Genomic DNA, 22,694 nt, shown 5'->3' on the forward strand with positions numbered 1-22,694 from the left:
AGATGTGCCCCGTTATCTCCACACAGCATGGTGCTATGTAAAGAACATAGTCTCTTTGTTGCATGAAAGACACTTAGACTTTAATGTGCTTTATCTAGCAGTATGCGAAAAATGCACACTGTAATACAAAGTCTCATTAAGAAAAAAGTGCATTTGCAGAGGAAAGCTCTCCTGCTCGTAACTTTTAGAATCTTGCATGCGAGTTGAACTTGTTAGCGTTTGTTCCATATTGTGCTTGGTATGACTTGGTTGCACATTGTGTGTTTCAAAGAATGTGTAATAAATGTCATTTAACAATTCATTCCTGATTTGGACTGTTTTTCAATGTTTGATATGAGTGAAGAGAAGGTATGATATATTTCAAACGCTATATGCCAAAAACATTTGGAAGGAAATGTGATGTTAGTTCCTTTTGGACTGAGCTGTGTGATTGAATTGTTCACTCCACAGACATGTTACACAGCAGTTAGAGGCAGATGTTAAAGGAGAAATGTTGTCAGTTGCCTGCTTTCTACCTCAACAGACTGCAGTTTCTCTCAAAAATCTGAATAAAAATAGCACTGTGGTATTTTATGTATAAAATCTTTGTTGCTTTTTGAATAATGTGGGAGTGTTAATTTTACAATGAAATACAAATATTGCATAGAGTTTTAATGGAAAAATTTCTAAATTTTATGGACTTAAAAATTCCTTATTCTGGAGAATGCTGCTGGTACTGACAATTTTTTTTGAAACTATGGGCAAAGAGGAAGTAAATATTGAACATACAAATTTCAAGGATTCTGTTCTGACTGTTCCTCAGATATATTATCTAGATACCATGTCACAGCCAAGTGTGAATTGAAATAGAGAAAATGAGCAGGAGAGATACAACTCTAAAAGTAGAACAAACAAAAAAATATTACTAATAACGCCACATATGGAAAAGCAAAGATGTAAGAATTAATTTATAACTGTTACTTTGATTTCACTGAATATGGTCAAACCAAGTTAACTTTTGGAGCTGGTTTAATTCACCAGGACATTGCTGTTTCTTCTTAATTATTGTGTACTTATTTCTCATTATTGTAAGATATATACTTCAGATACATTTTTAAGTCTTGGCTTAATCTGAGGTAATAATGTCAGTACAATGTTGTAGTATACATTTGTGATGTTATAGCACTTTAATTTGTAGTTTTAGAAAGTTGAGAAAGTTGTGAAAGAAATTCTTTTGATGGTTCTTGTGATGTTTCTAGATCTTACAATTGTCATACCATTGTCAAAGATTCATAATTTAGTGTGATTTTCATGCTCACAGATGAAACTGTTTTTAGCATTCTGTGGAAGTTAACAGTAAGACAATAGAGGCATGGTTTTCACTAGATTAATGCTTTATTTGGATGCAGCTGCAGTAAGCTAAGGTGGTTGGCTGGCTGCATGGTGTGAGATATTGCTGAAAGTAAAAACTAATTTGTTTAAATTGCTTCATGCTTAAGTAGTTAATTATACAAGTTTAAATTGACGTCTAACAAACATCAAGTAAGAATGTGATCAAAGCTTTTACACAGTTGTTCGTAAGATGTCTTCTTATCTAAGAATGGTTCTCTTATTGAGCATTTCCTCTTTTTTTAAATGAAAAACTAAAAAGCAAAAGAAGCTATTAAAGAATCGCTCAAGAAATTAAGGGAGAAGCAGGAATCCAAGAAGGAGGAAATCAAAGATGAGGAAGAAAAAAAGAAAGCCAGGAAAGGAAAAGATGCTACTGATCGAAAGGACAAGAAAGCTGTTGATACAAATAAATTAAAGAAAGATTCTGACAAGGTTAAAAGAGACGGAGGAAAGGAAAAGGAAATAGGCCTAGACAAAAATGTAAAATCCAAGGAGATTACAAAAAAATCAGCCAGTGAAAAGGGTGGTACTATTCAGGCGGGAAAAGACAAAGAAACAAAAAAGATAGTTAAAAACCCACCCAAGGAAGACAAGAAAGAAAAGAAATAAGAGTTCTGGTTCTGCAAATCAGGAACAGGCCTCAAGAATGAGAAATCCAGTATATTTATATGAATGTGGTAAATATGGCAATAAGAAGATAATGTTTTCTGGAAATAAGTGCACAAGGGCTATATATAATAATTTTTGGAAACCTGTTAAGCATATATTGGCATTGTAAACACAAAGCAAATATGTCTGCTGTGAAACTCAAATATGTACATATGTTAATATGCCTAGCTAACAATGTGTATTGAAAACAGAAATGTCAAATTGATGCCAGTTACTTCAAGCGTACTCTAAATATCTTTGGGTTTTTTTTTTTTTCCTCTCTTTTTTTTCTCATGTTAAAATGCTGTTCTCTTGATGTGGGGATGGAAGTATAATGTTGTATGTCAAATGCAAGTTTAAAGCAATATTAAGAGGATTATCTGGACACATATAGTGGAAACTCACAAGAAAATATTTCTGTTTCAGAAAAACAACCAAGAGAAGCATTAATGGAATGTATTGTCATAGGAACTTAGCAAATGAATGTATTATCTGCTAAACTTTTTTCCCTAAGTATAATGAGAAAACTATCTTGTGCACAAGCACTCAAAACAACTTTAGTGTTGCATGTATTTGTGAGACTTCAGTGTATACTCAACCAAAATGTTGCAGCACTTTGTTTATTGATCCTCTGACAATATCCTTCCTTCCTTCCTTCCTTCCTTCCTTCCTTCCTTCCTTCCTTCCTTCCTTCCTTCCTTCCTTCCTTCCTTCCTTCCTTCCTTCCTTCCTTCCTTCCTTCCTTCCTTCCTTCCTTCCTTCCTTCCTTCCTTCCTTCCTTCCTTCCTTCCTTCCTTCCTTCCTTCCTTCCTTCCTTCCTTCCTTCCTTCCTTCCTTCCTTCCTTCCTTCCTTCCTTCCTTCCTTCCTTCCTTCCTTCCTTCCTTCCTTCCTTCCTTCCTTCCTTCCTTCCTTCCTTCCTTCCTTCCTTCCTTCCTTCCTTCCTTCCTTCCTTCCTTCCTTCCTTCCTTCCTTCCTTCCTTCCTTCCTCTATCTTTAGGTATGAAAACTTGATTCGTTGTAACTTTTCACTTAACTGTGTGCTGATATTTTCCGAGTTTTCCAAGCTTCCGGTGATGAATGCTTCTGAAAATTAGGCCAGCTATTTCACTATTGATGGGTATTGCTGGATTCCAATCACGTTATATTAGGCCATATGGTACTACTGCTGTATTCTCGTTGAACTTGATTAGCGAACAGCTTATGTGTTTTTGCAACTATTATATTTACCTGAAACAGCACCTTTCAACTACGCAATACTTCTGTAAGCAAGCTCCTGTGTTAGTTTGCTCTTACAGCTTCTGTGTTTTTAGCACTGAGGAAAGATTTATCCAGCAGTCTCATTAGAATAAACAAAGTTACAAAACATTTCTGCAGAAATATTTCAGTATGTTATTGAAACTATACTTGCTTTCAAGTTTATATGGGAAAGGAATATTTTCTAATTTTACGAGACAAATAATATCACTTACTGTGTGTAAGTATTAATTGCACAATAAAATTACAAAAGACTCAGAACAAAATTTGTAATGAAAGTTGGAGATTTATTATTGTAATGCTGCAGTATTGTTTTAAAGAAAACAAAACTAAGGAGTGAATTGAGCAGGAGTACATGCATGTGGGTGGTGGTGTAAGATTGAAGTCCTGAAGGTTGATTCTCCTGAAGGTTGATTCTGTTCATGGTTTTGCTTAAATTTTGTGTATGACAGTTGGCAATATACTTATCTCAGACTTTCAGTACAGTACATATGTGTCTCCATAAGATACTTTGACCCCCGGAGGTATAAGATGTGGTAATAGAGTAAGATATATGCTGATTTTTTTTTTTTTAGAGGAAACATGAAAAATAATTCAAATGAAAGCCTAGAAAATAGTGCAGTAGCTGAAGATTCTAGCTGTGATAATTAACAGAGATGATATACAGAGCTGTTTTCTAAATATTTATATCTGTGTGAAGGAGGGAGGTGATGTGTGTTATGAATATTATAGTGCTTAGCAAAATGTTGACAGAATGAAGATCTAACAAGTGCCCTTGCATAACGAGCCTTCTCTTTTAAGTTTCGGTGATGACAGACGTGTCTATTCATCTTTGCTCTGATAGGTGTTAATATACGTATTTGACAGAGGAGTACTCAAATCACGCTTCTCAAGAATGGTGGCACAGTGGTATAGTGCACATCACTTTTTATTTTTCTCCCCTAATGTGGCAGTAGTTGTAACTGTCTGAGAGTGAAATTTGGAATCAGTTGCCTTTCTGATTAACGTGTTGTTATGTCTGTGACCCAAAGTATCTGGTTCTAAAAAAGTTGGGGGTTTTGGTTTTTGTGGGGTTTTTTTTGTTTGTTTTGTATTGTTTTGTTTTCCTAAAGAATGTTTTATTTGAGCAGCACTCCAGGTTATACAGATAGCCACGCAATAAAATGAGATTTTTGCCCTCGAGATCTGTTGTGCTGTTGTATATCTCTCTGAAATATTGCTGTCATTCAACTTAACATGGCAAGTTACCACATAAGCTCAGAAAAACGCACTGCACAAGTAAAAACTGAGTGCAACTTTATTTTGATAAAAAGATGAGAGAAAATAGTAACTTGCGAAAAGTAAATGACACGTTACATACTCAACAGCGTTGAAGATGAATCGGTGATAAGCACTATACATGTGTATAAAAAGCTTGAAAGTGAAGTTGAGAAATGTGCAAGCAAAACAAAAATACTCTTGCTAGTCCCTTCTTTCCTTGTACACGCCTGAAGTGCTTGCTGGCTGTGAAATATTGACTGTCCTTTGAAATACTTTGAATTGATTTATTGTTCATGAAGCAGAGCAAGTAGTTGTCTGGAACTGGTGATGTGGGCTATCAGAGGATAGGAGGGCTTATTTGAATTGGTGTGTATATAAGGGAGGTGAACTGTATTTGTGAAAGCAGGGTGGCTGTTTCCACGCTTCCAGATTCTGAAATGTGAGACAGTGGCTAATTAAGTAACTGGGTTTGTCTTCATATGCACCTGAAGATGATTGTTGAAGGCAGTAACTTCTTACTCTTGTAGCCATTGATATTACTGCAGCAAAAGATGAATGGATGAATGTAAGTCTTAATGGTATTTTTTTATATTTGGGGGGGGGGTTATGACACAGAAGAAAATTGGCAAAAAATTAAGTGTAAATTTGGCTTTTTTCATCTAGCTTCTGATCTTGACTCCATAGTAGTGGACTCTTAGTTACAGTACTTTTAGATATAGCCCAACTCCTTATCTTCATGTAATTTAAATAATGTAGAAAGGTGTAAGTAGGATTAATTCTGTTTTTCCTGTTCTTGTTACTTATGTAGGGTAATGGAATGAATACATGTTTTTCTCATGATGCATAAAATAGTAAAATCTCTCTAATTTACATGAAGTTGTTTTGAAGCATACTAGTCATATTTGTATTGAGATATGTTTGACTCCAGTAGAAACCTGGTAATTATTTTTTTAAAAAATTTACTGACTTGAAATATAATACTTACATTGTGCCACTTAAAGTTTACAAGATTGTTAGCACTACAGGAAAGTTTGTTATAGTGTAGCCTCTGCTTTCTTAAATATTATTTTTCTATTGATTTCTGTGCATACAGCTCTTGAAAAACTAGTTTGTACTGTGCAGTGTGTATGTTTGTTTAAGAAGGCAGCTTTATCTTAATTGACCTTGGAACTCATGCTTAAGTATGAACCTAGGAAAAATGGCATTCAATTATAGGAGAATTTGATTTGGAAGGGGCTTCAGGAGATCCTTATTCCAACATCCTGCTTGAAATGGTGTCATCTCAGAGGTATGACCAGATTATGCTGGCCATTACTAGGTGCGGTCTTTGAAATCTCCAAGGATGAAAATGCACAACTTCTCTGTGCAGCCTCTTCCACTGGTTTGACTGTCCACATGGCTGGAGGTGTGAGGGGTGTGGGTGCATGTGTGTGCATGGCATTTTTTCTTATACCCAGTCCAAACCTCTCTTGTTGAAGTCTTGCTTGAATCCTTCCTAAAGGATAGTTGAGAGGAGGATTAGGCTAATACCAATGTGTTCTTTCTTCAGGATGTAGTGTCTTAAAATGTGGCATAATCTTTCAAGGGTATGAAATATCTTTATCTCTTACCATGGTGTTGATCATTGCTTTACTGGTTGCTTTCTTTTCATTGTGTTTTGATCTAGAAAGACTCGGTGGTATAGATAGTAAGCATCTGAGTGGTGAAATTCTATTAGTCGTACTTTTTCCATGGTAATTTAGTTGTCAAAAGAAACTAGACATTGAGATTGTTTTGAAGAAAGTTCTCTTCATCAGATCTTCTAAGCCTTAAGATGTGAATTTGTAATACATCTTCTTGTTCTGAGCAGCATCTTATAAAGTTCAAAGTAGTTCTTCATAAAGCCAGTAACATAGGTCATATGAAGCACTTTTGCCAAAAGAGAAAAACAGTGAGAAAAAATGTGGTGCCTATTTTTTTTTTTCAGGATACTGAATACATGTTGAGAATAGCATAGTCATTTGTTCAGTTACTTTGAATTAAAGCAAGTGCTTAAATTTCTGTCTCTTTTTTCGCCTTCACTGTATGTTTGTCTTCAAAACATATTTGTTTACTATCTGGATACACTTTAGTTTTTGTATAGAACACTGTATATCAGGACAGCCCTGTAATTGTGATTAATTGTTTGAATATATTTTGGAGAGTTTAATTTCAGTAAATTTTTTAACTATAGTTGTTGCTGATACAGTTGAAACCACTTTCTTAATTTATAATTGAATCAGATCAAAAAGAGCATAAAGTTAACTTTATAACTGAAAAATGCAGGCCTTAAAGAAAGATCTGTCCCAGCACAGCCAGCATCACCAGAATCTGAGGAGACCATCCAGCCTGCTGAGAAGGCATATGTCAAATCAGGTAAGGCACTTCGTAAACTATAGGTGAAACATAAGACATGATGCTTCATTTGGATTATAATCTGTTTCCTCATAATGCAAACTCATTGTGTTATTTGTTTGGGCAGAAAAATAAATCTTTCATCATTTTTATATGTTGCTTATCCACTGTAGTTTATTTAATGGGAATCAATGTTGATAACTTCATATAAATCACTGACCGTGGAAAGTTTATACTTTCAATGTATAGAAGGCACTCTTGTTAGCTCTCATGGTTACCACTGGAGTGATTTCACAGCAGAGTAACTTTCTCCAAATGTTCCGTTGTGGTTTTGATACATGTGCAACAGTATACCCAGTCAGAATAACAGTAGATTCTCCACCTTAAAAACAAACAAAAAAACCCAACAACCAACTTTAGAAGATTAATCAAATATTAATTTTTTCTACTAAACCAAATAATATGTAATAAATACAATAAACAGAGCTTCTAGTGTTGAAAAAAAATCGCTTGAACATTTTGAAAGCCCCATAAATATTAGTGAAATTTATTAGGTTCAAGAGGAATTCAAGAAAAAATATTTTTACGCATGAGATTTCAGATATGTAATTTGCATTTTTGTGTTATTCAGAGAGTACATATTTTTTTCCTGTTCCTGGAGGAGGCTTATCCTACTTGTTTATGTGAACCTAACACAGTAACCCACAAATATGGAGCATATGATCAATAAAGTAGAATACAGAATTTGTTTTAAGACTTGCATTACTTTTCTTAATTTATCATTTATGAAATACATCAAGTTAAGATGTTGTTTCCTTTTTTTTTTTTTTTCCATAACTGGTACCATTTTGGATCTTTATTTCAAAATCAGCTGTGATTTGATTTTGTGCTGTTGAGTTTCACAATGTTAATTTCAGGACATTTATATGAAGGCAACACTTCATACCAATTTCTGTTATGTCCTGGGCTGGTGTGTTAGATGACAATCACTTGTCAAATCAGTTTTTGATTAATTCTGCTGTAAGTTGCCAGAAGACCTTGGTATTGTAATGTTAGTATCTATTTTCCCTGTTTATAAAGCCAACAAAACCCCATTTTTTCAAGTGACATTTTGTTGCCAAATATGGCATGCTAGTGCTTCTGCCTGAATTGTAGGAAAGTAATGGATGAAAACGTCAGTGAAATAATTACTTGGAAGAGAATTCTTGGCTTGAATAGTTACCTGAATTTATGAATGTTACTGCCACTAAGAAAGATACTTGCAGAAAATCCAGCATAGATAAATTCTTCCAATTCATCTTCAGAATGAATCTGATATGATTGATGCAATGCTTTCCATAATGGAGAGTAAGCAAAACCGAATTCTTTTTGTAATTGTGTGAGTTGCAGAGGTCACCAAGTCAATGTCTATGGAACTTTATGGAATGGAATAAGAACTTTATGAAGGCTACTAAAAGCTGCAAGCCTTGGGCTATGTTTAGACTTTGCCTTTTGCACTTACCTTCACTGCAATTTATAATCCTTTTAGAGCACAAGGATGCCGACGTAGAATTGGAAGAGGAAATTCAGTCTGTTCTTCATGAAGCTCTTCATTCCCAGCCTGGTAATGCACTAACAGTTAGAACTCACTGGAGGATATATAAATAATGCCATAGGCTAGACAAATCAGAGTCTGGTTTTGGTATGCACTTAAAACACTGTTGTCTACACAAAACATTCTAATCAGCTAATTTGTCATTTTCAAGAGAATTCAGAAAGTTCAGTCGCCATATCATGAAACTGTGGCTTCTTACCCAGAGATGTTTGGCAGCAGTAGCTCAAATCAGTCAATTGACAAAAACTTCCTCAAAGTACTATGTAGAGTGCAAGAATGGGTAAACAGAGATGGCTTTTACTGTGGTTTCCTCCACGAGCAAAGAAAGCACTGGCAAGTCAGAGCAGATGCTTTGGGTTTATACTGCTGGAAGGTGCAGACAAGCCATCTGTCCCCCTCTCTGTCCCCTTTGGGGACTAGTTGAAAAACACGAAGGGTGTGCTGAAGTCTCCTTAGACTCTGATTGAATCTCCTTCTCTGGAGATATTCAAGACCCGCCTGGACGCGGTCCTGTGCAGCCTGCTGTAGGTGACCCTGCTTCGGCAGGAGGGTTGGACTAGATGACCCCCAGAAGTCCCTGCCAACCCCGAACATTCTGTGATTCTGTGAAGACTGAACAATTGCTGGTAATAGAATTTAGCAAAGAGTATGTATTCTCTAACAATCCGTATTATTGATTAGGAGAGAGACATGAAGGTGTAGATGCAAGTATAAATGACCAGTGGCAAGTGAAGGAAGAAATACATGGAGAAACTTTGGAAGCTCATATAACAGATGACTTGCTCAGAGAATTAGAAATTGAAGTGCCAGAAGCATATGAGACACCAGACTCATTTCAGAAAGGTACCTGAATGACTAAATGTATTGAAAATTAAGTTTCACCAAAAATAAAAACAGACAAATGGAAATAATGTCTCATTAAAAACTTGACTCTTAATTTCTACTTGCAATAGAGACTTGGCAAATGTCAACCACAGTAAGTATTATACAGCAAATAAATATTCTTTAAAAATCAAAATGGGATATTTTAATGTCATATGTTTTGGAATCCAGGTAACTATTTATTATTGTTTACTTACTGCTCTATTGGCTTTCGAGCAAGCAAATTAATCTGTACTCCAGCTATCTGTATCTCTGCCCTGTAGAGAGGCTAATATAATATCTGCATGGAGTCGACTTCTAGACTTTCTGGTTTATTAGACTAAATTTTAAGAGTTCATTAGCACAACCTTTTGTAGACAGACTTATTCTCACTCTGCTTTCCTTCTAATGTGTCTCTCTAAGAGAATGCTTTACGTGAACTATATTGCAAGTCCTGCTGAGAGCATTATATAAAGAAAATGCTAATATCGTGCTGGCTTGAGGCATTGGCAGGATGAGAAGAATTGCTTGTGATCAAAATGTTAAAGCAGAATCCTGTGATCTAAATCCAACTAAGGGAAGAACATTTCTGAATGCTTTTTAGCTGCGGTACTGAAAATTTTATATATATCTTAATACCTCTTTTTTAAAAACTCATGTAGTTGGTGTTATCTGAAAGTTTTGACTGCTGGAAGTACACTGAGATTCTTTCTTTACAACTGAAGTAATTCTTTTCAGTCTGGGTCAGTTATACCTCATTTCTGTATCTCTTCTGTTTATCCACAGTGCAAGTTAAGGTAGAGGAATGGTTGAGATATTCAAATTCCAATTACTTTAAATCTTTAAAAAGACTATAAAGAAGGCAAATGGTATATGTTCTACTTTCTTTACATTTACACAGAATTTTTTTGTGGAGAGTGATTTTTTTTTTTTGAGCAAATTGTAAAGAGTTTGTGTGTATACACATTCTCAGTATTATATATAAGAATAAAATTACTGATTTTGTTCTTTCAATCTATATACATATTTTGCTGGCATTTGAAGAAATTTACTTGGAATATCTGCTTAGAAATTTGACTCTATTACATAATATTCTGTTATAGGGTTTGCAGTATCGTATATCAATTTAAAAATTTTAAAATTTGTAAATACATGCTTGTTTCTCAGATGCTGATCTTTTGGTAGATGATCTTGGAGCAGTGGAGCCTGAACCAGAAGAAGCTGCAGGTATAATTTTTTTTTTTTTTTTTTTCCCAAACTGGGTAATACTGGTTTTCTGCCTAAATATAGCAATTTATATGCGAAAGCAAAATAGAAGAGGTTAGACTGTTTAGTAATACATAATTTTGAAAATGTTTTTTACTCCAAACAACTGTCCTTGATTGTCTTGGATGTTTTTACTCTGAGATGACTGTAACATTTTTGCTATTGCAAATGTTTCTTAAAAAGAAGCGATGGTGGATATGGAAATTTTGTTTTCATTTGTGCAAAAACTTAGTTTTTACTTTTTTTTGTGCTTCTGGCTGTTGTGTACAGTTAGGATCTGGGTAAGCGAGGGATCTGTGGTTGTACACTCTGAAGAAAGTAAGGAGGAGATTTATTGCTTGTATTACTGTTGTCTTACAGTCTACAATGCTGAGATTCTTCTAGCCTGTTGTTCTTGGTGTTAGTCAGAAACTCGTGTTCTCACAAGGAACCTGTCAGTTTTCAGAAGCATCCGTTTTTAACCTTTCCTTCAGGACTGTTTGTTTCTTTATGGCCGATTACACTATAGAGAGTGAGTTGGCACCAAGGATTTCATTCTGAGCTATCCTGGGCACTGTGTTTCTGCACACTCGAATTCATCTTCAAGCTTTTTGAAATTTTGCCCGGACTAATCCAATTAGCTCATAGTCATCTTCATATTGTGCTTAATACCACGTACAATGGCATTAGCTCATCTTTCCCATTATGAAGAAACATTAGGTGGGTATTACAGTTTCCCTGCTATCTGATAAGTATTTTCTTCTACATGCTAAGTGGTGGTGCTTTATAGTACAGGCAGCCTCTTCCATTTGCATTAGACATTGACATCTGTTTGGACTAGGCTTTTTATCTTTGCCTTGATGTTAGTTCTGGACTTTATAGTCGTTTTTTATGCCAGATATGACAGAAAAATAATTTTACTTGTTTGACACTTGAAACTGCTTATTTCTGTCTTTTATGGGAGATTACTTCTTTCCAGTTACCAATTTAGAATCCAAGCTGTGATGCTTCCAAAGTAAAAGGATAGTTACTTTACCTTCAGTACCATGTGTTGTCAGATGCATCATACAGAGTATATTAATGTTGCAAAGAATTGTAGTCACAGAGAAAAATAATCCACATATATACGCAGTAAAAAAAGTGCTCTAAATCTAAATGCCAAAAGCAAATGTACATATTTCTCAAGGTCTGATTTCTGTCTCATCTTGTCTTCTGTACATCATCACCAGTGGTCCTCCTGCACCTTAGTAAAGAAGCTACTTCAGAACATCAAATACAGGGGATGATTACATATTTTTATTCATATTAAAAATCTAGTTAAAAATATTCATGGAGATTAATGGCTGTGGTGGATCTAGTTTTCATACTGAGGGAATAACAGAGGACTAGAAGAGAGGGTGACACAACACTTTCCATTGGATTGCCACATGTCAAGTTGCAAGTATCTGTTTGTAAGGTTTTAATTTGTCAGTTTTCAACTAGGGAGCTACGTTTAGCAATTGACAGACACATTATGGATGTAAATTAAAATAACTGAGTGTTAAAAAAAATTCATATTTTTAATTTTGAAATTATTTCCTTTTCATATTTAATTTACAGTTTCATATGACTATGATGTGGATGTGGAAAAGACAGTAAGTGATCCAGAAGCTCCAGGTATGTAAATTTTCATTACTTCAGATTATAATGTAATCATACAGACAATTTAGTCACAGTTTTATTTCCCAACAGTTTTTCAAGTAGTTTCAAATAAGCCTGATTTTTGCAGCTGTGTTACCATTGCAGTTGTGAATGCAACACTCCATGAATCCAATCCACAAATACTTACATAAATATCTTGTTCTGTCAGGAGTCTTCTAGTCTAATCAATGGATCATCAAAGACCTACTTGTATTCCTAATTTTAAGCCTAAATATGCAGGAGTTATTATATTGTATGACTTGCAGCATAGCTCCTGGATGTGTTTTACAATCCAGTTGTTACTTTCAAATAAAACATTGTAATATTAACTCAGTATGTTCTGTTATTCTTGAGCTAAATATGTGGCCTTTTTAATGTCTCATGCTATTTAGCTGTTGCATGAAAATTTGATTAGAATATAATATACTAAATATTTTTATTTAAGGTGACTCTGAGCTAATGCTAGAAGATGCTATTGAAAATTACACAGGTACAGTCCAAAGTCTTATCTCTTTTTACTGAAGTTTCATTGAATTTTGGCAACAAACCAAGACAGAAAAAACCCCAAAACATTGGAGCCTATAGATAGTATCGGTTCCTTAGTAAGTTATTACATCTATATTTTTATTTACATTCTTGAAAAAATACAAAGATCTACATGAATACTACTTTTCTGTAATGTCAGCCAGATGGGCAGAAGAATATTTTGAGAGTTACATTTCCAAGAGAATTGATGTTTGTATTTTAAATTGCATAGAAATGATTCTGTGGTTAAAAAATAATTTTAATTTGCCGATGATGTTGAAGTTAGTGTGGTGTCTAGAAAAAAGTAGTATCTTTAAAAAATAAAAAAAAGTTTTAAAAAGCAAGCAAGCCGTAACAAGCATATTCCAAAATTCCACTGTAGAAGTTTGCTGTGTATAGAAATGCTTTATGATTTCATAATGAATTGTAATTTGTAGATGATTTCATGAACTGTATAAGAAAAGCCTACTGACAGTGCTTTGTCTTTTTTAAGTCTTGTGATGCCAGAAAATAATTTAGTTCTTTCCACAGAATCTTTTAGAAATTTTCACCTTTGTTGAATTCTTATTAACTTTAATACAGTATAAAAAAGCATAGTTTTGAATATCTTTTTTGTCCTGAATAAATTTGACACTGTTATATGTATGTGTTTACTGTCTTATAATTCCATGAAGTTTCATATTGATTTTTTTTTTTTAAACAGAGGGTAGAGTGCATGGGGATTATAATGAAGACCATGGTATGATAACTGCTATACTTAGTGAAATGACAGTATCAAAGTATTTCATTAATATGAAAGTGAAATTACTTTGTCTTACAATTTGCTATTCTGTCACATCACTTTGCAAGTTCTCAGTTAAGGGTTTTTTTATGTTCAAACCCCATGTCTATGTAAGCAATCAATTGGTCTTTAACACTGGAACAAGTGTAGAGTATGCGTATAGTTTATATTCCCATATGGGTCCTCTTTGTCATACTTTGTGTTTGTATGACATTATGTTGAAGATTTTTGCATGCACCTCTTCTTTTGAAACCTTGGCCAAGTCAGCTGTGGTTCCTTGCATTCTGTATAGGTCATCTTGTCTGTAACTACCAGTTCTCTGAAGATGACACTGTTTTAGTTTGATTTGGTTAGTGATTTGCTAGTGATTGCTGAGATCAAATAAAAAAGTAAATGAGAAGACGACTAGTGATCACAGTCTTGAAACAAAAGTATGTGGTTGTGATTCCTTTGCTGAGATCCTTCTGGGGACTCCTGTAATTCAGAGAAGTTAAGTGTATCTTCAAAGCTTGTTTATAATAAACTCTTGTTTATTTTCCATGTTTGTGTAACCTGAGCAAAGGGTAGTGATTCTTTACTTCTAAATATCTGAGACAGGAAACCTTGAGGTTTATTCTTTGTTATCAGGAGGGAAATTCTGACCTCTGCCTGTTGGGATAGAAGTCAAAATCCCATTGAAGGATTTTCAGTGGCCCTAAGATGTATTCAGCCCTTAGGCCACATCTGTCTTAATCTACAGAAAATAATTATTTGCCTCAGCTATAATGCCCTTGAAAAAATGTGTCAGCATCAGTAGGATGGAAAAGCAAGTGAAACCTTGCTTTTTCTCTGCGTTTATTGTTTACTATCCTTTCCAGGAGATACTGGTTTTACAGTCAGTTCCTATTCAAGAATAGGAAGCACTTTGCTTGCTTCTCAGACCTAGATAGGAAGAAGTGCAGCTTTTGACTGTTACTTTTTATGCTTCTTCATACATAGTAGTGAGATGAATAGAGAATGATTCCACAGTCCCTGCCCTTGGGAAGAGTCATCTATACCTGCTTTTGGAGGAAGGTGATCGTGGTGGTTCCCAAAGTAATTTGTGTTGGTTTTTCATAGAATCAATTCCCAAACCATTTCATATTCTGCAGTCTCTGGCCCCTGACAATAATAGTGAATTGCTCCATTTTGTGAGTAATTCATGTGCTTCAGCAAGCAGTGGTTTCGTGTGCAATTGCTACTGTGTGCTGCAATGAGCATTTTAAATAGTTTCAGATAAATGAGATTTAGGTTTTTTCTACTCTTGCTTTACTATTCCAAATCCTCTGATTATGCTCATGAAGAGAATAGGAAGTTCCATTCTTTTTCTCAAAAGGAAATTCCAAGGTAGGAGGTGAATGTCAAAACATTTATTATTCTTGGCTAATGAATTGCCAGGGCTTCTTACACAGCAAATTATGCCTGCAGTTCAAAATAATCTGTGAAAAACTGCTTTTCTCTTGATAGACGTTTGCCTTTTCATGGCAGAATTTTGCCTTGCTTTCAAATTCTCCCTTCAAGACATTCTGCTTCTGAGGGGAAGCACAATGCTTCCTTTGTACTTTTTAGAGGAATTTCAGTTGAGAGCTCCAGCCTGGAGCAGTGTAGAGGAAAAGACTGATCAGGTGAGGCACTGAGTGTTCTTGGCATTTGCAAAATTTGACTGTTTGTTTGTTTTTTAATCTCCCTGCCCCACCCCCCTCATCTTGAAAGTTACATGAGGTTACAGAGTTATTTGGAATGTCACTGTTTGATCCAAGGGCGGACCTGTGTACAGGCACCCTTATTTCTAGGCACTCATTGTTGTCTCAGAAATACCCAGAGAAAATAATCAGAAATTGCTGTCAGTATCACCAGAAAAGATGAGACATACTACTGGAGAAGCCTAATCACACTTAGTCTTGTAAGCTCAATGTTATGTTGTCCATCCTTTAAGATCTGAGCTAACCAGCCAACTACAGATGTCTCTGACAATGAGCTGAAAGATGTGAGGCCGTCTTTCTGTGACACACCGTTTTTTCCTATTGAGTTCAGTCTATCCAGTTCCATTCTATCCAGTTTCAGGGCACGGGAGTTGTAGTTGCTCATGAATGTTTGCTAGACACAATTTTAGCAGTTGTAGTTCCTAGTTTCATCCCTGTTGTCTCCTGGCCCATCTTTCTTGTACCTTTTGACGTGCTTTTGATTGGATCGAAAATGAAACTGATTTGCTCTTGTTCTGGAGAAGAGAGTTTTTAGCACCTGTTTTCTAAAGTCAAAAAAGGGAGGGAGGCTGTCATGGAGACCTGAAATTCTTTCTCTGAAATGTAAAGCTTATGTTTTTGACATTAACTCCAAAATTGCAGTTCACATCCACAAGAAGATTCACTTTAATGCTTCAGATGCAAATGTCTGAGAAAGCAGCAGAAGTAGAAGCTTCTCCATCCTGGAGACAATGTATCTTCTCCATCTCTGTCAGATCTGTTTCCCCTCTTCTGGCAGACCCTCTGATGTAGTATTTTCTCCAGTCCTGGTGACTGCTGGAATTCTCAGAAAGCTAAGAGGGCAGTGCCAGGATGATTGTTAGAGCAGTTCAGTTTGCTTTCTGACTCTTGCTTTGTATGACTTGGTTCTTAGTTCAGATCAGGGACCACCTCTTAACAGGACGGCAGTTCCTGTAATCCACTTTGCACGGTGTTGAGAGGAACTGAAGGCCTGTGGTAGGCTGCACGCACTTTATGGGTCTAGCGTATTGAAAGGAAACATTTCTTCATACCTTCTGCAGTTATTGCCAATGCTAAAATTTATTTATTTGAAATGAGCATATGTGCCCACAGGGAAGTGTGTAAATGGATTGATCATGTAACTCGGAATACAGGAACTTGGTTATTGCATGCAACTTTCAGTAGCTCTGTGAGTTTTATACAGTTTGTAGCAATGCAACTAGAGGAAGAAGGCAAGTTGGAGATTTTCATTAGGAGTTAAGAGTTCTGCATGGAGTTTTTTTTAAGAATATTCTCTAAGAACTTTTTAAGGAAGAAAGGGAGAACCAAGTCACCATTAATGCCTTTTAAGATAAAGTACTTGATAGTAGAAAAGTTTTATTTGTTTAAAAATCTGATGGAAATAACCTTTTTCAGATAAGGGTTAGTACCTGCTAACTATTATCCAAATTATCCAAAATGAAATTAATAAAAACATTGGATGAATTTTGAACTTCTTTAGTTCTAAAATTCACAATAAATGTATATTGAAAATTCAGAAAATTAATGGATAGTATTTTGTCAGTTTTCAGATGTTACCAACAGGTGAATTATAACAATTATACAAAATGATAGCTTTATTGTTGTCATTGTTTTCAGTATTTCATCTGTGTAGATAGAAGTGCTTGAAATTTCAGCATTATGTTCACGTTTGGTATGTGTTTTATGTCTAGAATTTCTACTACAAGCTCCAGTAAAGGTTCATCTATTTATTCAGGCCCCAAAACTGGAGAAAGTCTTTGAGAATTTTGCATTTATCAGTAAAGAAATGAACGGGATGCTTAACCTAATTTTTAGTATACTTCATGCATATCAACCACCAGGAACTTTATTTTTCTTTCCTTTCAGAACCAAAACATGAAAAGCAGACTGAGACTCAAGATACAGGTATATACATATATATATGTATGTATATATACATGTGTGTGTCTGTTTATGTACATGTGCGGGTGTGAGTTGTGTGTACACCCCCACACACATACCCCCATGTAGACACTCAACCTGCTGACTGCCATGAGCCCTGCTCATAACCTTGTAACCAGTGCTTAAGATCATTCAAAACTGACAGGCTGTCAATACTAGCTCTTCTTTGGTGCATACTTTTTGCAAGTGCCTCTGTCTAATTAGCAGAAGCAATTATAAAAGTGTTTGCCGTCCTCTCTCTGGGTCCTGTATACTTTGTCTTGAAGTATCAGTCCTTTTGAGAGACAACTCAGAAAGCTGTTTGAAAAAGACACAACTGTTTAGAACAAAGTCAAGAAATTCTCCAGTGTAAATAAATTGTGAGTGTATGTTTTGTCAACTTTGTGAACGTAAGCTTAAGAGGACAGTCCAATGAGTTGAAAGAAAATAAGGTGCAAAAGGTGAAAGAGGGAATAATGATTATGCTTAGAAAAATTAAGGAGTGTTTTTAAAATTTCAGTTTTTCAAGTTACTGCGTTGTAACTCAAACAACATTTGTTCAGAAGGTACACTTTGAATGCAGCAGTTCATTAGTGCAACGGGGAAGAAAACTCAAGAAGTGATTTTTTTTATTTTTTTTTTCCCCTCAAATTCTTCAAAATTCCTGTTTGCTTATAGCAGTTTACTGTTCACAGTTAAACATGTCTGCGTGCTAGCTATGTTCTTTTGTGTTGTATGTAAATTTAATCAGTTGAGGGCTTGACTTCATTATTGCTCTGAATTGAATTTTTTCTTAGCTGTTGAGGACCTTCTGGAGGAGGTGAATGAAGCCACGGAGCCAGGTATATATTTTGTAGTTGTGATGTCAAAGTGTTTTGATGAATTATGTGCATTTTGAAATGTGATGTAAAAAAAAAGCTAATTTTTTTTCTCTGTGTAGTTTCTCTTACAGATGAAATTATTGAAGATTTTGATACTGATAAAGACCTGTCAGGTATGAGTTTTTATAGTTTGTGAAAGAAAAGGTTTGTTTCTTTCATTTATATTTGTTAATATAATTAAAAAACAAACACCAAACCAAAAAAATGAAGCAGAGAAGTGGGCTATGAAGAGTCATAAAATGAATTGGGTTGGAAGGGACCTTTAAAGATCATCTGGTCCAGCTCCCCTGCCGGGGACGGGGATGACATCTTTCACTAGATCAGCGTGCTCAAAGCCCCATCCAACCTGAGTTTGAACACTTCCAGTGATGGGGCATCCACAGCTGCTCTGAACAAACTGTTCCAGTGTCTCACTACTCTCATCATAAAAAATTTCTTCCTTATGTGCAATCTAAATCTACCCTCTTTCAGTTTAAAGCCATTGCCCCTTGTCCTGTTGCTACAGGCCTCTATACAAAGTCCCTCTCCAGCTTGCTTGTAGGCCACCTTCAGGTACTGTAAGGCTGCTATAAGATCTCTCCGGAGCCTGCTTTTCTCCAGGTATGAACAACCCCAACTCTTGCAGCCTTTCGTCATAGAAGAGGTGCTCCAGCCCTTGGATCACATTTGTGGCCTCCTCTGGACCCTCTCCAACATCTCCATGTCCTTCCTGTGCTGAGGGTTCCAGAGCTGGACGCAGGACTCCAGGAAGGGTCTCACCAGAGCAGAGCAGAGGGGCAGAATCACCTCCCTCGACCTGCTGGCCATGCTGCTTTTGATGCAGCCCAGGGTACAGTTGGCCTTCTGGGCTGTGAGGGCACGTTGGTGGCTCATGTCCAGCTTTTCATCCACCAGTACCCCAAAGTCCTTCTTGGCTGGGCTGCTCTCAGTCTTCTCATCTCCCAGCCTGTATTGATAGCAGGGGTTGCCCCGACCTTGCACTTCACTTTGCTGAACCTCATGACGTACTTATGAAAGAGCTTTGATTTAAGGAATTGAGTGTGCTAATTTCTCACATTAGTACTAAAAAAGATTAAGTTGTAAGTTTTGTTTGTGGTGCTGGTGTCAGGTAATTTTGTATGAGTATTGGGGCAAACCTAAAGTAAAGGTTTGCTCTAAGAAGTTAAAAATATCATTAAGCAAGGTGTTTTTTTTTTTTTTTTTCAAACTTGATTCAGTCAGCTAGAGCAAAGTGATCTCAGCAGTTTAGTATGAGCACAGTGTGTAGGATATGATGCTATATTTATTTAGGTGTTCCTTTTGAAAAATATCTGCTAATATAATGGAATGGGGAAGCAAAAATTGTTTCACATGGATTGTAACAAAATCACTTTGTGGGGGCCTAGCAGGAACTGAAGTCAGTAACAAAGAGGAGCTAAACTTTTGGACATGAAATACTTCAGTACCTTTTTTTCTACTCTTATGTTAACCTAGTTGGTTGTTCTGCAGTTGAAGTCTTCCTTTTTTCTTTGGTACTAATTTGATTGTGTGGCTGGTGGGGAATAAAAGCAAAATTGTGAACGTACTATGTCTAAGTTCCAGTATGTGTTTTCTTTGTAACAGTAGAAGCTAAGCGTACAGAAGATGATGTAGCCACTGAACCAGAGGAATCAGGTTTGTATATTATCTTTTGCATAAGTTTGCCACTTTAAAAACAAAAAATGGGAATGCTAAATAACAGAGCATAGAATTCTGTGCTGTGATAAAAATACATTCATAACTTTTTCTGCAGCTTTTTTCTTTTAAGGACAAATGTAACTGTGTTGTTGGAATCTAGTGTATTGGATTTTTTTAATGACACTATTTTAATGGCTTACAGAGCACTCTTTCAGTTTTAGAAGCTGAGAGTGCTCCCAGTTCAGAAGAACTTATAGCAATAAAAATGGCCAAATTGGGTCATGTGAAACTGAAGATTTCTTTGCTATGCTCTGTTTCCCACCAGCCAGGCAGTAGTGCATGCTCAGGAAAGAGGATTATATGTAAGAAATAAAGTGGAATGTCTCCCCAGCTTTGAGCACTTTATTTATGGGCTTCCTGAGTCAGAGAACGTATTTCCCTCTCTTATTGTCCCTCAATTCTTCTTATTGTCTACAGCCAGCATCCCAGCTATTATGAATTCTTTTCTGGTGTGCCTGACTCCTTCCATGCATGAATAAGGAGCTCTGTGCACCCTTCAGTCTATTAGCAGTAATAGCGCTTGGTGGCATCTGACATGTCTGATTTAAATGTACATGTGGAAGTAAAAAGAGCTGAATTTTGAAGTAAAACATTTCACAACTACAGCTGGGAACATAATAAGTATACGAATGTTTTTTAAGCCTGTACTGTAGTAGCATGTGAAACACTAGGAGATTTGTGCTTCAGATGGTATAGTTTCAGAATTTTGGAGTATCATATTTGAAGCTATGCAGTCCTGCAATTTACTCATTTTTCTACTTTAAGTATTAATCTTTCCCCTGGAAAAATTCAGCTGAGGAAACTTTGCATCCCACTTCTGCAAAAGTAGTATTACAGAGCATTCTTGATAGGTGACTGTTTGGAACATAAGGGAAAAAAATGCAACTTCTGGTAAACATTTGGAGAACTATCCGGTCTGAATTGTTTGTATACTTCTGACTTACAGAAATTCCTATTCAAGCTGAGGATTATTCAAATGATGATCTAGTGGGTAAGTTAATCTTTAGCATTTGGTTTTTTCCCCCAAAACTGAAGCTATAGCTACATGAAAAGCTGGCAAACAAATAACTTTATGGGGAAAAGTGAAAGGATATCATTGTTATTTAAAGTTGCTTCCTGGTTCTGAAGCCACAATTTTTATCTTGTACTGGATAAATGCTGGTTATGGTCACTGGGTTATACGGAAGCATTCCGAATAAAACTGTGAGCAGTTCTCATTTACAACTTCATTTTTAATGATTCCAGACACAGTTGGATACTTTTGCTGTAAAGGGAAATATGTAAATTTCATGTCTCAAAATATGTGCGTACTCCCATTCTAGAGTAACTGATCGTGGGTAGCGATACTGTCAGTTTGTTGTGTATCCGTCAGATCTGTTGGAGTGTGACTGCAGCGTGTTCTCTGGCCGCTGATCTGGAAACAGGACTCATTTGTCATGACATCACATTTTTCTTGACATAATTGGTTTTAAGAACAAGAGCGCTTCCAGCTCCTCCCATCTGTTGCCTGACATTAGTAAACATAGTGTTTACCCAAACCATTTCTAAAGTAGCTAAATGGCTTCTAGATTTGAAGAGTGCATGTTGTTACATTCATCTGCTTTCTGGAGTTATTACAGGTTGCTAGCTTGTTCTTCATGAAGTAATTGTGTTGAGCGAAACACTGAGTTGTATCTCTGGGCAGCAAATCACAGAAGTTGCAGTCCAGGAGTTCTGAGAGCTACCTTTCCATTTTGTTCTGATTAGCCTGGGCACCTTTGTGGGGTATTTAATCTTTGCAATATGCAGAAGCTCTTAAATGCTGTGGTGCTGAGGTAGTTCTTTGGGATTTTCTTTTTCCTGGTGGGAAAGGAAACTTGTATTTCATTCTTGGGCATACCAGAAGCAGCCAGAGAAGTGAAAAAATGTTGGCGGTCTTTGTGGTTTCCCAGTACAGATTGGAGGCACGGTTTAGTTCATGTTTTAATTTAGATGCTGAACCGTAGCTGAGGTGATTTGAAATGGTCATATCAACACGTAACTGTGTTGTCTGGGAGGTCTTTCTAACGCGTTTATCATAACAGTCATCTGATATGTTGAAATGTTCAAAGCCATAGGTGTTCATTAGTAGATGCCTTATCTAAAAATGTTTTGTTTCACAATGAATAGGAAATATTTTTAACCAAAGCTTGTAATCAGTGTAGGAACAAGCAGTAGTTAACCTTTTGGCAGCATAGGCAAGAAGTTCAGCAAAGATTGTGTTCAGTTGGTTAGTTGTGCTTCAGGTTGGAACTGTAGAACAAGAAAAGATGTTTTCTCTCAGAAAATGTTGCTCTTTAAAGTTAAAATAACAAAAAGGCCCTTACAGGACGATTGCAAAATTTCGACAGTAGATAATTCCACTGTACAGTGTCAATTGTATTGTTTCAAGGATAGTGAGATCATCTCTTAACTTACATATACTATTTTAAAACTAAATTCAGAATCCAAGTACCAACTTCAAATCTTTGATTTTTGTTTTTGTGGACCATGTTTCTATCACTGTGCTGTAATTTATGACTCAGTCTTGCAGCAGTAAATGGATTTCTGACCTTCACAAAAAAAAATGTTTATTGTACAGTAGTGGATGGTTTTCCAAATACTCCATTTAGAATCATAGAGTCACTTGGGTTGGAAAAGACCTTTAAGATCATCAAGTCCAACCTAACACCGCCAAGTCCACCACTAAACCATGTCCCTAAGCACCACACCTACACGTTTTTGAAATATCTCCAGGGATGGAGACTCAGCCACTTCCCTGGGCAGCCTGTGCCAGTGCTTGACAACCCTTTCAGTGAAGGAATTTTTCCTAATATCCAATCTA

General features: G+C 36.0%; 1 protein-coding gene across 7 annotated transcripts in view; it reads left to right on the plus strand.

Annotated features, from left to right (window-relative positions):
- Nucleotides 1-22,694, plus strand: part of ASPH (aspartate beta-hydroxylase) — a 117,521-nt gene that overhangs the window by 37,805 nt on the left and 57,022 nt on the right. For 5 of the 7 annotated variants that reach the window (XM_075416087.1, XM_075416081.1, XM_075416083.1 and 2 more), the window contains 12 exons: nucleotides 6,839-6,928; nucleotides 8,436-8,510; nucleotides 9,183-9,344; nucleotides 10,530-10,589; nucleotides 12,207-12,263; nucleotides 12,733-12,777; nucleotides 13,516-13,551; nucleotides 17,202-17,240; nucleotides 18,053-18,097; nucleotides 18,196-18,249; nucleotides 19,739-19,789; nucleotides 20,799-20,843. In XM_075416087.1, the coding sequence (XP_075272202.1) occupies nucleotides 6,839-6,928; nucleotides 8,436-8,510; nucleotides 9,183-9,344; nucleotides 10,530-10,589; nucleotides 12,207-12,263; nucleotides 12,733-12,777; nucleotides 13,516-13,551; nucleotides 17,202-17,240; nucleotides 18,053-18,097; nucleotides 18,196-18,249; nucleotides 19,739-19,789; nucleotides 20,799-20,843 (759 nt within the window). The remainder of the gene's footprint in view (nucleotides 1-6,838; nucleotides 6,929-8,435; nucleotides 8,511-9,182; nucleotides 9,345-10,529; nucleotides 10,590-12,206; nucleotides 12,264-12,732; nucleotides 12,778-13,515; nucleotides 13,552-17,201; nucleotides 17,241-18,052; nucleotides 18,098-18,195; nucleotides 18,250-19,738; nucleotides 19,790-20,798; nucleotides 20,844-22,694) is intronic. The other 2 variants (XM_075416082.1, XM_075416088.1) reach the window with 2 other exon arrangements.

The sequence above is a fragment of the Opisthocomus hoazin genome, chromosome 3, assembly GCF_030867145.1.
Source record: "Opisthocomus hoazin isolate bOpiHoa1 chromosome 3, bOpiHoa1.hap1, whole genome shotgun sequence".
NCBI lineage: Eukaryota > Metazoa > Chordata > Aves > Opisthocomiformes > Opisthocomidae > Opisthocomus > Opisthocomus hoazin.